The sequence below is a fragment of the Mytilus trossulus genome, chromosome 14 (genome assembly GCF_036588685.1).
Source record: "Mytilus trossulus isolate FHL-02 chromosome 14, PNRI_Mtr1.1.1.hap1, whole genome shotgun sequence".
In the NCBI taxonomy this organism is placed as follows: domain Eukaryota; kingdom Metazoa; phylum Mollusca; class Bivalvia; order Mytilida; family Mytilidae; genus Mytilus; species Mytilus trossulus.
In genome coordinates, this window is record NC_086386.1 from 9,137,200 (window position 1) to 9,152,678 (window position 15,479).

The 15,479-nt window shown below is 32.6% G+C and overlaps 1 protein-coding gene across 1 annotated transcript; it reads left to right on the forward strand.

Moving 5' to 3' along the window:
• The first annotated feature begins 5,707 nt into the window (after positions 1-5,707).
• Positions 5,708-10,263, forward strand: LOC134696064 (uncharacterized). Its single transcript, XM_063557642.1, has 2 exons — positions 5,708-5,837; positions 8,558-10,263. Exon 2 carries the CDS (start codon positions 8,584-8,586, stop codon positions 10,255-10,257), a length of 1,674 nt encoding a protein of 557 aa, XP_063413712.1. The 5' UTR covers positions 5,708-5,837; positions 8,558-8,583; the 3' UTR covers positions 10,258-10,263.
• Positions 10,264-15,479: the final 5,216 nt, after the last annotated feature.

Here is a 15,479-nt window from a genome sequence, read left to right on the forward strand (position 1 = left end):
TGTTTTATCCTTTATATTGGTTCAAGTTTATAATAAACTTTATTTATAAATGTATATTCATATATTAACATGCTTTATTATGCTCTGTATTGTTACAAAATTAAATAACTAAAAAGGTAACATTGTATAGCTATCTTATGAGGAAGTAATATTGAAAAGGTGAAGGTAGTATCCTTATAAAAAAATATCCATTTGTTTGAAAACAAAATATGTAGAGTGATTGTCAATGATAAAACTAACCACAATAGAACAAAGATCCCGGATGGCTATTTCTAATTTAGGTAACAACAACAAATGTTGAGCAGTAGAACTATTTTCTGTGTTATATTCACAACATGAAATTGAGAAAGAAAGTGATGAATGTGCCAAAGAGATAACAACCCGACTAAAGAACAGAAAACAACAAAAGGCCACCAATGGGTCATCAACACAGCATAAAACATCACTCATCCAGAGGTCGTCTTCAAAATATGAACTAGTTCAGTGAAAATGGACGTAACACTATACTCTAACATAAACTAAAATAAAAAAATATACAAGATTAACGAAGACCAGATACTCTTGAATTGGGACAGACGCAAAAAAAAGCAGCGGGGTTAAACATGTTTTTTGAGATCTCAACCCTCAAAATATACCTCTACCCAATGTAGAAAAACAAACACACGACAATACGCACAGTTAAATTCAGAGTCCGAGTCAGAATAAGTAACAAAAAAAAAGAGGCAAATTGACAATTAAACATGAATTAATAAAGGACTACTAGTAGTTACTGAAAGGAAATCATTTAAGATTTCGAAAAAGAGTAGGCTAATGCCGCTACAAGGCAGCACTCGCACCCTCAAAGTGGAAAGGGATTAATATAAGTTGCAAAACTTGTTTCCCAATCCACTATAAATAAATATGTTTAAACTAAACTAAACTAATTTAATATAACTGAAATATTTTATCTGCAATCATGTGAGCTTTAATATTAAGACCTGTTGAACTATAAACTACTTAAAGTATATGGGTATAGGCATATTGTACTTTTGGATAATAAAATAGTTACGTCATTTCCGTAGTTAATATGAGTCTAGTGTTATGGTTTAGTAATCTCGTGGTTCCACGTTTATGGTTAAAAGTTTTCCGTGTTTGGACTAAAAAAGGCTCGATCTTTGTTCGGTTATACCAGCAGGGCTGTATTCTAAGGTTAAGATCTTTCCATGGTTCTATTATAATGTTTAATTAGAGCTCTCCGTAATTGTACTACTATAATTTAGAGATTTCATTGTTGTATCATTATGTATTAAACTTTTCCCGTGGCTATACTACTATGGATTAGAGCTTTTTGTGGTTAAACTACCGGTACTATGGATAATAGCCTTTCAAGATTGTACTATTATAGTTTAAGGTTTTCCTTGGATGCACTGCTATGGGATAAACCTTTCTGTAGTTGTACTAGCAGTATTATGGGTTAGACCTTTCAATGATTGTACTATTATACTAATATGGTTTACAGCTTTTTCTTGTTATACGTTCATCGTTAAAATCATTGTGTGGTTGTTCTATGATTAAAGCTTCCCGTGGTGGTACTATAGTGGTTTTGAGATTGCCGTGGTTGAATCATCATGTTTAAAAGATCTCCGTGGTTATTTTATTACAATAAATAATTTTCATTGTTTGAACTATAGTGGTAAGGAGTTTTCTGATGTTGTATCATAATTGTTAATGGCTTCCTGATGTTGTATTTGTTTTTTTCTTACAGACCTTTATTAAGCTGTTATGTAATGGTTTTGAGATTTCTGTGGTTGTACTATAAAAGAGGGACGATAGATGACAGAGGGACAGTCAAACCCATAAATCGAAAATAAACTGACAACGCCATGACTAAAAATGAAAAAGATAAACAGACAAACAATAGTTCATATGACATAACATAGAAAACTAAAGAAAAAACAACACGAACCCCTAAAAAAACTAGGGGCGATCTCAGGTGCTCCGGAAGGGTAAGCAGATTCTGCTCCACATGTGGCACCCGTCGTGTTGCTTATGTGATAACAAATCCGGTAAATTGTCTTATTCGGTATGTCACATTCATGAAAGGGAAGGGGTTTGTAGTAACGACGTAAGGAACATATTCGATATCATTTGTGAAATGGTTATTCCATAACGGTCAACCAACTCGTGATGGTGTCCGTAAAATTTACAAAAGGACGATTTCAACTTCACCATTTGGAAGTCTTGGTTTAATAACTTCCTTGTGAGCAGCAACCATCTATCAAGAAAATCATGATAGTAAATGCAATCACGGGAATATCGTATCAATTGGGAGATGTATATTCAGGTGCTGCTGGATCGGAATGTTGCTACTTGTTGAAACCATCTCTTTTGTCGTCAAGTTTTGTTTTCGATAGATATTTACGGTATTTTGTTCAGACATTTCATAACGTTCTGTAAGGATTGTTATGTTATCGTAAGGTCCTGTTTATGTTATATCTATATGTCTTAGAATTTTTCATAGTTGAACTATTATGGTTTCGAGCTTGCCATGGTTGTTGTGTTATGTTTTAACGTTTTCAAATTTCGCATATCATTTTTTAGAACTATTTTTGTTTAGACATTTACTTGGTTGTACTTCAATGATTTTTACCTTTTCTTTATTATAATAGTATCGTTTAGAGCTCTAGGTTGCATGATTATGGTTCATGCATTTCATGAATTTGATGCGACTGTCATACAAGTGAGAGGTTTAGCTAGCTATAAAACCAGGTTCAATCCACCATTTTCTACATTAAAAAATGCCTGTACCAAGTCAGGAATATGACAGTTGTTATCCATTCGTTTGATGTGTTTGGACTTTTGATTTTGCCTTTTGATTTTGGATTTTCCCTTTTGAATTTTCCTCGGAGTTCAGTATTTTTGTGTTTTTACTTTTTCCTTGATTGTACTAAAATGGTTGTTATATAATTTTTAAGTTTCCTTTTCGTTCTATTTCTATGGTTTAACACATTCATTGATTGTACTATAGTAGTTGTTATATTATTAAAGCGTTCTTGCCATGGTTCTCTCATGATGGTTTAGACCTGACCTTGATTGGTCTATTGTGGTTGGAAAATTACTGTTAAGTTCTTTCCATGGTTCTATCATAAAGGTTTAGACCTTTTCGCTGTTTTACCGTAGTTGTACTTGTTTTGTTTAGACCCTTACGTACTGTACTTGAGATTTACATAGTTGTACTAATTATCGTTTAAGGATCCGTTGCTATAGAGTTTAGTGAGGTTGTTCAGTGGTTTTACATTTGTGGTTTAGAGCTTTCAAATAATGTTATATTTAGTGAGACCTGGCCATGGTTTAGTACTTTATGTAGTTGTACTTCAATGATATTAACTTTTTGTCGTTGTTCTGTTATGTTTGATAGCTTTCACTTAATAAACTTCAATTGGTTTATAATTTAGTACGCAAGACGCGCGTTTCGTCTACATAAGACTCTCCGGTGACGCTCATATAAAAAAAATGGTAAGAACTGTCCGTTACTTTTGACACTAATGATATTTCTGTAGAAAACTAGTGTAAAAAGGGGTATTGTTTCGCTTCGGGTTTTTTTCCGCGATTTAATGACAAAATGTGCAAGTATAATTTTCGTTGTGTATCATATGTGTCTACCGGAAAATACACGCGAAATTTTAATACGAAGTAATAAAAAATACAGGTAGTAAAAATTCTGAAAAAATGTTTGAAATGATCCTCAATGCTCTTCAACTTTGTACTTGTCTGGCTTTAGAAATATTTTTATATGAGCGTCACCGGAGAGTCTTATGTAGACGAAACGCGCGTCTTGCGTACTAAATTATAAACCTATAATAACGTTTCGTCCCAGAGCATGCAGAGGGTATTAACAGTCCAGTAGTCAACACTTCGGTGTTGACATGAATATCATTAATGTGGTAATTTTCATAAATTTCCAGTTTACAAACTTTGAATTTTCAAAAACTAATGATGTTCTTATCCCAGGCATTACCTTAGCCGCATTTGGCATAACTTTTTTTGGAATTTTGGATCCTCATTGCTCTTCAACTTTGTACTTGTTTGCTTTTATAAATATTTTGATATGAGCGTCACTGATGAGTCATATATAAACAAAACGCGCGTCTGGTGTACTAAGTTGGTACCTTTGATAACTAATTACTGACAGAATCAATGAATAATCAATTTGTTAACAAATGGAAAAGCAGTAAGTTCAGTGCTGTCATAAGACAATTTACTATGTCATGTACTAATTACGTTTTGATATTCCCTTTTTAAAACAATGAACTCTGCTTTCGTTATGCGACAAAAACGAGTTTTTTTTTTGTAGCACTGGGGCTATGTTAGTCAGCATATTTTCTCATTTCGAGTCTTTGAAATTGGCTGTTCGTAACATATGCTACAATATTCAATAACTTAGAGCTATCAAACAGTTTAAGACTTTATTTAATTCGTTCACATGATTGTATTTTCATTACATACGAATAGTACATAGATAGAACTTATGGAAAGTTTAAAGACATCTTTATAGCCTAATGGTAGCGATCCTGTACCTTCCGCACCACCCTTAATCATAGAAGGGTTTTGTACGATTTGTTTTAAAAGTTCAATTATACGGTTAGTATATATCAACTCCACCAGAAAAGTAGTATTTTAGGTGAATCAAATCAGTCATTACGTTTTACTTGAAATTTTATTCAAACAAATCAAGAAAACCGCGCATTATTGCGTTAAAGTCAAAATAATCTGTAAAATCATATGATACCAAGAATCTTGTAATATCAAATGTTATGACGAGTGATGGTATAAAAACATAAAATCGTAAGTTCTTATTTGTCAATGGAAAACAGTATGTTTTTTTTTTATTTTCAAAATTAAACATATTTTTTTTAATAATCACTTGTTACATCAACCCTCATTTTCGTAGGGAAGCAAATAAGGGGGCTCCGATTTTTACAGTCTCATTTGTCGGGGGAAAGCAAACGAGAAAAAACCCTCCCATTATAAATCATAAACATCTACCTTTATAAATATTAGTTATCATTGTACATGCAATCATGATCGATCTATAAATCTATACCTCACACCATATTTAATTATTTGAATAAAGTATTTGTTTAATCTTTATTTATTTCTCACAAAGGCTGTCTGTTCTTATTGAGCAGATTCAATTTTATAGTACATCAAGTCGTTCTTTTTGTTCTTTTGAAAACAGTATTCTTTAATCTGTATCTACGCGTGGTCAGGGCCCGGTTGTTCAAAAGTGTCGTTACGCACGCAAACGACACTTTAACGACTGCGTTAGCTTAACGACACTTTTGAACAACTGGGCCCTGGTGACTAGTCATTATATGTACAAAATTTCATCAAACCTTAATGCAACTGCAATATAAATTACTTGGAATTTCAATCAAAAGTTTTTTTTTTTTTTTTAATATGAACAAAGGACCATACGTATATTAATATAACTAAAATATCACAAGCAATATAGTAAAAGTAAACTGACACAATTATATTCCCACGAAATGGTAGCTTATCTTAAATTCAGGGGAAATAAGAAACCGGACAATTGTAACTCTATTTTTAAAAATGACAAACAAGATTTTATACGGAAATCGATAAAGTGTCATCAGAGATTTAATCACAAAATCTACGAAAATAGGAAACTGGAAATTTTTTCACATGTAATGCAAATTTAAAATATCTCTGACAATGTTAACTAGAAAAAAACTAGTTATACATCTTATGTCAACCAAATTGTACAGCGAGAAGAAAGTTTACTTGGACGTCATGTTGATCTTTTCATGTTAAAAGATATCCAAAATATAGACAGGGTAGGTCAACTTTTAATCAACTTAGTGTAAATATTTAGAATGTAAAAACATTATTATTTCTTTTTTGATTTAAAATCGATGAAATTGAAGTAAACAATCTTTTTTTCTGTCAGATGATCATGAAAGTTTAATATGATTGCAGAGGACATGCTAAGATTTCAAAACCAGTGTAAAGGAGGGACGAAAGATACCAAAGGGACAGTCAAACTCGTAAATCTAAAACAAACTGACAACGCCATGACTAAAAATGAAAAAGACAAACAGAAAAACAATAGTACACATGACACAACATAGAAAACTAATGAATAAACAACACGAACCCCACAAAAAACTAGGGGTGATCTCAGGTGCTCCGGAAGGGTAAGCAGATCCTGCTCCACATGCGGCACCCGTCGTGTTGCTTATGTGATTTCAAATCAGGTAAATAGTCTAAATCGGTAGGTCAAATTCATGAAAGGGAAGGGGATTGTAGTTACGACGTAAGGAACATATCCGATATCATTTGTGAAACGGTTATTCCATAACGGTCAACCAACTCGTGATGGCGTCCGTAAAATTTACGAAGGGATGATTTCAACTTCACCATTTGGAACTCTTGGTTTAATAGCTTCCTTGTGAGCAGTAACCCTCTATCAAGAAAATCATGATAGGAAATGCAAGCACGGGAATATCGTATCAATTGGGAGATATATACCCCGTATGCAGGTGCTGCTGGAATGTTGCTACTTAGAAATGGAAAGTTCACAATTGGAAAGCTGAAATCATCTCTTTTGTCGTAAAGTTTTGTCTTCAACCGACCCTCATTGTCAATTTCTAGATGTAAGTCAAGATATGAAGCCGACTTAACTGTATCTGTAGTATCCTTTATCCCCAATTCGATGGGATAGATGCAATGTAAGTAGTGATTCAAACTGTATTCTAAGATAGTTTATTTGTGTTTATTTGGTATTCTTTAACAAACAAAAAAAGGTAATTAAATGGATTCATCAGTTTAAATTCATTATCGTTATTTTTTTAAATAGCTTGCAATATTATCGTAATTGTAAAAAATCACAAAACTACTGAACTGAAAAGAAAATTGAAATAGGAAAGACCCTAATCAATACATAGAGTTTCCCACAATGCTCCAATGTATAAAGAATAATTTCGCCTGAATAGGGGATCATTGACAGTGCTGACTTTATGTATTTTTTAAACGATTAGCATTTATAGACCACCGTTGTTTCATACTGTTGATATATAGAATATACACATTATGTGTATTCCATCCAAATACACACTGTTTTTATCAAAGATTTTGCGTTTCGTCCGCGAGGGTATCAAAAACGCAGTAGTCAGTACTTCGGTGCTGAAATAAATATCAATCATATGAGCATTTGATTAAATTTCTGTTGACAAAACTTATTTTTTTTTTGTGAAAAACTAAGGATTTTCTTATCCTAGGAATAAATTACCTTAGCCGTATTTGGCAGAACATTTTTGGATTTTGGGTCCTCAATTAACTTCAACTTTGTACTTGTTTTGCTTACTTTTTTTGATTTGAGCTTAACTGATGAGTCTTATGTAGACGAAACGCGCGTATGGCGTATTAAATTATAATTCTGGTACCTTTGACAACGTAACACCACTGGATCAATGCCACTGCTGGTGGACGTTTCGTCCCCAATGGTATCACCAGCCCAGTAGCCAGCACTTCGGTGCTAATATGAATATCAATTTTATGGTCGTTTAAGTAAATTTTCTGTTGACAAAACCTTAGATTTTTAAAAAAACTAAGGATTTTCTTACCTCAGTTATACGACAAAATTATTTTATATTTCTTCCTGTTAGACGTTTACATTCTGAAGTCAAACACGCGAAGTAAGCAATGCATGTGGTTGTTACATTTTATAAATGCTGTGTGTGCTTCTTTGTTGGATAATTGGTGTTTTGTGTTTGTTCTAAGATTTCTGAGATTGTGACACAGAGATGACTGCTGGACCCGTATTTTGACAATATTAACTGTTATGTATGTTTTGTTAACGCATTGTTGTAAATAAAATGGAATTTGATGCGACTGTCATACAAGGGCGAGTGTAAGCACTATAAAACCAGATTCAATCCACCATTTACTACATTTGAAAATGCCTGTATAGAGTCAGGTTCAAATAGTCAGAGTTTGATTTGAAACCAAATGTGGACATTTTCTTTATCAATGTGAGCAAACAAACTAAAATTGTGAACACTTCGAATTAATTACCTCCAAAAATTCAATGATATGCAACCTGTGTTGTTCGAGAACTGAACTGTGTTTGGCTAACAGTTACATAACCTGTAACACATTATTTCATCAGTTTTATAATGTCTAATGTGTTTTATCATCAAACTGATGATAGACATCAATTTCAACAGCCAGTGAAAAAACGTATGTGTTATGTGGCCGTCCTCTTCGTTCATACACTTAAAAACATCAAACAAGTTTTAAAATTCTAGCTGCATAAGCGGATGACAACATTGTTCTAGTTAAAAAAATATTTTGCATTGTCATAAACTACCAGCTAACTTAATAAAGTATTTGGGAATTTATATGAAATAAGATTTTCCATGTGAAAAAATATAACTCAATAGACAAACTTTTTATAATTTCATTTCCAAATTTTTAGTATTAAGTGTTTTAAGTCAAGACGAACAGACTAGATCATTCAATTATATATATATGCTATTTAACGACATATTCACAGGTCTTCGTATTGTCGACAGCATTTGAATGGAGGGAGCACAAATGCCACAATTATGCCATATGTGTGAGGAAAATGCGGATATCAAGTTTAAATGCGTAGACTGTGCAATCCTGTTGTGTCCTAGGTGCCGGAAACTCCACGCCAAAGTCAAGACACAGTATGTTCATCGAATTGTCGATCTTAAAGACAAAAGGGCAATATCAAGTGGTACCAAAACCAATCGTGTTATTTCAAATCGTTGTGAGTTTCACGAGGACGAACATTACATTATGTATTGCAAAAGCTGTCAGCGACTCGTGTGTATTACTTGCATTATAACCATGCATCAAAAACACGAGATGAGAGATATGAAACTTATAGATTCTGCTGAAAAAACAAAACTCAAACAGTATCAGGAGAAAATTGACAAAATCATTCTTCCAAAAATATCTAGAAAATTTAATAGATTCGATGATTTGATGGAATTTCATGCAAAGAAGTTCGACACAGCAAAGTCTGAAATTCATGATTGGAATATATACTTAAAGAATACTATAATAACATATTTGGATGACCAAGAGGAGAGATTTTGTGAGAAGATAGACAAAAATATGGACGAAATTAAGCAAAACATTCTACCACAACTTTCCAAACTAGACGACATAAAGACAAACTTAGCAGGTGTACGTTCTGAAATTGATCATGTAACAAATTCCAAAGATTTTACTAAAATGATTTATATTGAAAATAGCATTGAGTCGTTTCTTAAGGATGTAAATGCACAAAAAATTACAAAACGGACACACTTTTTCAATTTTTCTCAGAGCGAACTTACATTTCCAAAACTCGGGGACCTGACATTTACGGCGGTGTTTAATTTACAATGTACTCAATCAATTCAAACCGGACTGTCGTGTATAGATAAAATGACGGCGTATACAAATGGTGAATTACTGGTTAGAAATTTGAAGTTGAAAAATCTTTGTTTATTGAAAACCGAAAATGAGAAATTTATTAAATTGCAAAAGTGGAACTTCGAAGTGAAAGACATATCCGTTTTACAAACAGGTGAAATTATAGTGATTCTCTTTGGTAAAACAGATTTGAGACTGGTGTCGAACAGAGAACATATGCCTAGTAAAGCCATAGATGATTGTACAACGATATTTTTTGAAACAGCCCCACAGATACCAACCGCATTACATACTACAAGAGATAACAAAGTTATTATAAGTACAGTTGAAGCAGGACGAGACTGGCTTCCAATGGACGTCCCGTGTAAAGTTGAAATATTAGTTATTACAGCAAAAAGTGAAGTTATTTTTCGTTTTCTGTTCAATAAAGATGTGTTCTGTTTTCCTAATAAAATAACGTCAATCGGTACAGACATATGTATTGCAGATTCCATTTCCGATTATTCTGGGAGATTAGTTACTCTGAACAATAGAGGAAAGGTAAAATGGACTTATGGAGATAATGAGAAGAATTCTGTTATTATTGGAGATATGGTAGCCACCCCTCTGAACAATATTGTATTATTGGATCCATGCCAAAGTGTGCTACGCGTTCTTGATTCAAATGGATCTTTTCTAAATATATGGGAATTGCGAGACTTTAAAATAACTGACGCGTATGCTATGACTATATCAAATGATGATAAAATATTTATAGGATGCGGACATGATGGAAGTAATTTACATATAGTCGAGTTTAGAGAGTAAAATAACTCACTTCAAATTCAAATAAATGTTTATAAATATTTTATCAGTTTCCATCAAACAACAATATAAAAAAGAAGATGTGGTATGATTGGAGATGCGACAACTCTTTAATAGCTGAGAGACCAAATAAAAGTGACACAGCAATAGACAACTATAGGTCATCGTACGGGCTTCAACAATGAGCAAAGCCAATACTGCATAGTCAATTATAAAAGGCCCCGATGTGACAATTTATAACAATTCAAACTAGAAAACGAACGGCCTTATTTATGTACAAAAAAAATACCGAAAAAAAAACCAAATATGTAACACATAAACAAACGACAACATCCGGTTTAAAACGAATTTTACTTATAATGCAAACTATGTGTACAAATTAAAAAACGACCAAAGCAGATCAAGCTTGAACTTAGCCAGGAGCATGCAGTATACTATCTGTATCTTGCTGTTTGAGACATTAGGAAAAAAAACTTATATATAGCTATAAAACAGAAGATGTGGTATGATTGCCAATGCGACAACTATCCACAAAAGACCAAAATGATGCAGACATAGGTAACCGTACAACCTTCAACAATGAGCAAAGCCTATACCGCATAGTCAGCTATAAAAGGCCCCGATATGAAAATGTAAAACAATTCTAAGAGAAAACTAACGGCATTATATTTATTTATGTAAAAAAATGAACGACAAACAAATATGTAACTCATAAACAAACGACAACCACTGAATTACAGGCTCCTGACTCTTGACAGGCACATACATAAATAATGTGGCGGGGTTAAACATATTAGCGGGATTCCAACCCTCCCCTAACCTGGGACAGTGGTATAATAGTACAACATAAGAACGAACTATAAAAATCAGTTGAAAAAGGCTAAACTCATCAGATAGACAAAAATACAAGTTGACGTGGCCGGGCACTTATACATCCCGTTGTACATCTAGTTATCATCTTATACATCAAGGAATAATCAACCTGTTCATTTTCGCTAATGAATTATTTCACATCATAAGTTGTCATCCCTTGGCCCTTTATATTTGTCTGTACTGTAAATGTATTGCTCATTGTTCATAGCCATGAAGTGACATGTAGTAGTTCTTTGTTTATAATTATGGTGGATCATTATCTTATACCCATTCTCTTATACTTACTATCATTCGAATGAGTTAAATTTCAGACGTAAAATAACAAAAATACAGATTAAAAGTCAAAACGAAAAGTCCATAATCAAACGGCAACTAAAAAGTTCAAACACATGAAACGAATGGATAACAACTGTCATATTCTGGACTAGGTACCGGTATTTTCTTAAGTAAAAAATGGTTGACTAAAGATATGCTTCTAAACTCGTGATTTGTTAAGACTGCCGAATCATTAATATGGTGAGTCTCCATATATATTCACGATTTTCATCCAGTTTCGTCATGTATTTAAAAAGATTTCAATAGTTGAAAAGTTGATATATGGATCTATAATTAGTGTAGATGCATATATTCATTTTTGTGAGAGTTATTTTTCATATTTGATAAAAAAAATTAAAAAAAAGGAAGGGACAAGTTGTACATCCACATCAATTTATACTTACAAACGCATTCCATTCTTTTAAAGCTGTATTAGTCTCATTTAGATAAAGACGAAGAGATAGTTGTGCAAGTGAGAGAGGTTATTTTTAATGATTTTCTTATGTCGTTAAATTTGTGTTATCTTCTTTCGAAAGGTTGTTTCATAAACCTCAGTTACACATTATTAGTATGCTCTTTTAACGATTTCAAGGGGTACTAGGGATTTAGAAAAGATTATTTGTTTAAGAGTTTAGAGATGATGGCAGTTGTTGTTTAGGTAGAACCATTTTTGTTGTGTTTTAAAGGGGAAATCAAAACATACATGTAGTACTAATTTTCTCTAATTTTATCAAATTTCCTCTATCAAATAAGAGCGCACATGCTGAAAAATCTCGTCTGCTTTAATGTATAAAAAAGAAGATGTGGTATGATCGCTAATGAGACAACTATCCACAAAAGACCAAAATGACACAAACATTAACAACTATAGGTCACCATACGGCCTTCAACAATGAGCAAAGCCCATACCGCATAGTCAGCTATAAAAGGCCCCGATAAGACAATGTAAAACAATTAAAACGAGAAAACTAACGGCCTTATTTATGTAAAAAAAAATGAACGAAAAGCAAATATTTTTAACACATAAACAAACGACAACCACTGAATTACAGGCTCCTGACTTGGGACAGGCACATACATCAATAATGTGGCGGGGTTAAACATGTTAGCGGGATCCTTACCCTCCCCCTAACCTAGGACAGTGGTATAACAGTACAACATACGAACGAACTATAAAATCAGTTGAAAAAGGCTTAACTCATCAGATAGACAAAAAATAAAAATGGACCAATTTTATGCTGATAGTTCCTAGATGAAACGCCTTACTACAAGTATCACATAAACTTAACATGATCCAGGAAAATAAAACCCAGGCCAGATAAAGCAAACAGGAAATATATGTACATCACACAATCACTCCATAAACTGTATATAGTCCACTTTTTGCTTGTAGATTCTAAGACACAATCACAATCTTAACCTTTAAGACTTTGACCAATGTACCATCAAAATAAGGTCAATGTCAGGTAGACATTTACAACTTACAACCAATTTATGCATCAGATACAGTTGACATTTTACTAATAGTATCTACAAAACATACTTAACCATGTAAACTTAACATTAAAACTGAACCATGAAAAAAGGAACAAGATAAGATGATATCTGCAAGACAGACATATACAACTACAGTTGAAATAAATGTACATTTGCGCAAGATTGAAAAGACAGATGCTCAATAATTACAATTTGTTTAAACAAAAAAGTCGGATAAATTCTTAACACACTGTTTTATAGGTCATAGCTGTTCGTCTATATCTTTGTCTTTCCAGGAAATGATTTATAACTGTATAAGACATGTAAAAAATATTTCAAATTATACCGGAACATTGTACACATAGGGAACTCAAACTTTCCTGTTAATTGATTATTTTTGTCTGCGTGTTAAAACAATTAACATTATCCGTTTGTTAATTTCGACGACATGATACGTGTTTTCCTGTTACTGAAAGTGACTTTGTTGTCACGTATTACACAGGAAATTAACCCTACAGTTGCATATATGCTTAATTAATATCTAATCACTCTACTTGTATTGTTTTTATTTCAGTAAATATACCAATGAGAGGATTTGTTTAAATTTGATATACACATAAAGACATATCATGATAATATGAAAATACTTTTTTTGTTTTGTATACACATCGGGAAGAAGCAATTCTTAATATTTAATCATTTCTAGTCATGTTTTGTTTTAAAAACTGGATACATGTATAAACCGCATAGCAAAAAAATAACAAACTCTAAGAAAAATTCAAATCGGAAAGTTTTTTTTTATCAAATGTAAAAATCAAAAGCTCTTACATATCAAACGATTGGAAATGCGGTGTCATTTTCCTGACTTTGAACCTTCATTTCCTTATGTAGAAAACGGTGGATTAATCTTGGTTTTATAGCTAGCTTAAACTTTCAATTGTATGACAGTCGTTTAAAATTCCGTTATTTTTAACATATGTCGACTAAAAAAAGCTACTTTTAAATTATAACATAAAAATGTAAAGATCCAGCAACACGATCAAGATTGAAAAGACAGATGCTCAATAGTTACAATGTGTTTATTTGTAACAGATCTTTATAGACCTCAGTAGCCAATAGTGAAAAGTAAAATATGTGTCATGCTCCAAAATTAATTTGGATCTTAAATTTGTTTTGGTCTGAGTCTTTGTAGACGAAACGAATACAACATTTTAAGCCTGGTGTATAAGGCGAGTTTGTTATTTTGTTTAATATAAAAAAAATAAAAAATAAAAATGGTATGATTGCCAATGAGGCAACTCTCCACAAGAGACCAAATGACACAGAAATTAACAACTTTAAATCACCATACGGCCTTCAACAATGAGCAAAGCCCAAATATTGTGTTTTAACCAGGTTTTAAAAATAACAAATTTGTATGCTTAACAGTTTACCGAATTGCTTTAGCTAAATCCAAATGTTTGCCGTATTAAAATTTGCCAACAAGCATAAACAAGCAAATTCATTTAAGATCTGCTATCTGTATTGTTCTTTAATTCGACTCATAAAGTTAATGCACTAAAAATAATCTCATATCCTCAAAATAAAATAAAAAGGTAAAATATTGGGTTTGAGTAAACAATGAAATGTTTAAATAACTTTAGATATACTTTGGTACGTCATTTATACGATCATATACATGTATAAATATGGCCGACGACATTTCAAATGCGGAAGCACAAATGCCACAATTATGCCATATGTGTGAAGAAAATACGGATATCAAGTTCAAATGCTTAGACTGTGCATTCCTTCTGTGTTCGAGGTGTCGAAAACTGCACGAAAAGGTCAGAACAAAGTATGTTCACCAAGTTATTGATCTGAGAGACAAGACGGCAATATCAATAGATTCCAAATCAATTCGTATTCGTCAAGTTCGTTGTGAATTCCATGAGGACGAAAATTACATTATGTGCTGCCAAGAATGTCAGCAGCTAGTTTGTGCGACTTGCATTTTAACAATGCACCAAAAACACGAAATGGGAGATATGAAAATTATAATTTCTACTAAAGTAAAGAAACTAAAACAGTATCAGGAAACAATTGACACAACAATTCTTCCAAATATTTCTAGAAACTATGCTAGATGCGATGACTTGATGGAATTTCATACAAAGAGGACCGACATAGCTAAGACAGGAATTCATGATTGGAAGACCTACTTAATAAATGCTGTTACAAAATTACTGGATCAACAAGCCGAATTATTCTATGAACAAATAGACAAAAATATGGACGAAGTAAAGCAAAACATTCTACCTGAACGTTCAGAACTAGACGATATGAATAGAAATATTAAGGAAGTACGGTCTGAAATTGAACATGCAACCAATTCTCATGATCTTTCGCGAATGATTAAACTTGAAAACAGCATAGAGTCGTCGCTTAAAAACGTATATGCACAGAAAAAGAAAGAACGCACAAATTATTTCGAATTTTCTCAAAGAGAATTAAAAATTCTTAAACTCGGTGACTTGACATTAAAAGCTGTGTTTGAATTACAATGTACTCAGTCATTTGAT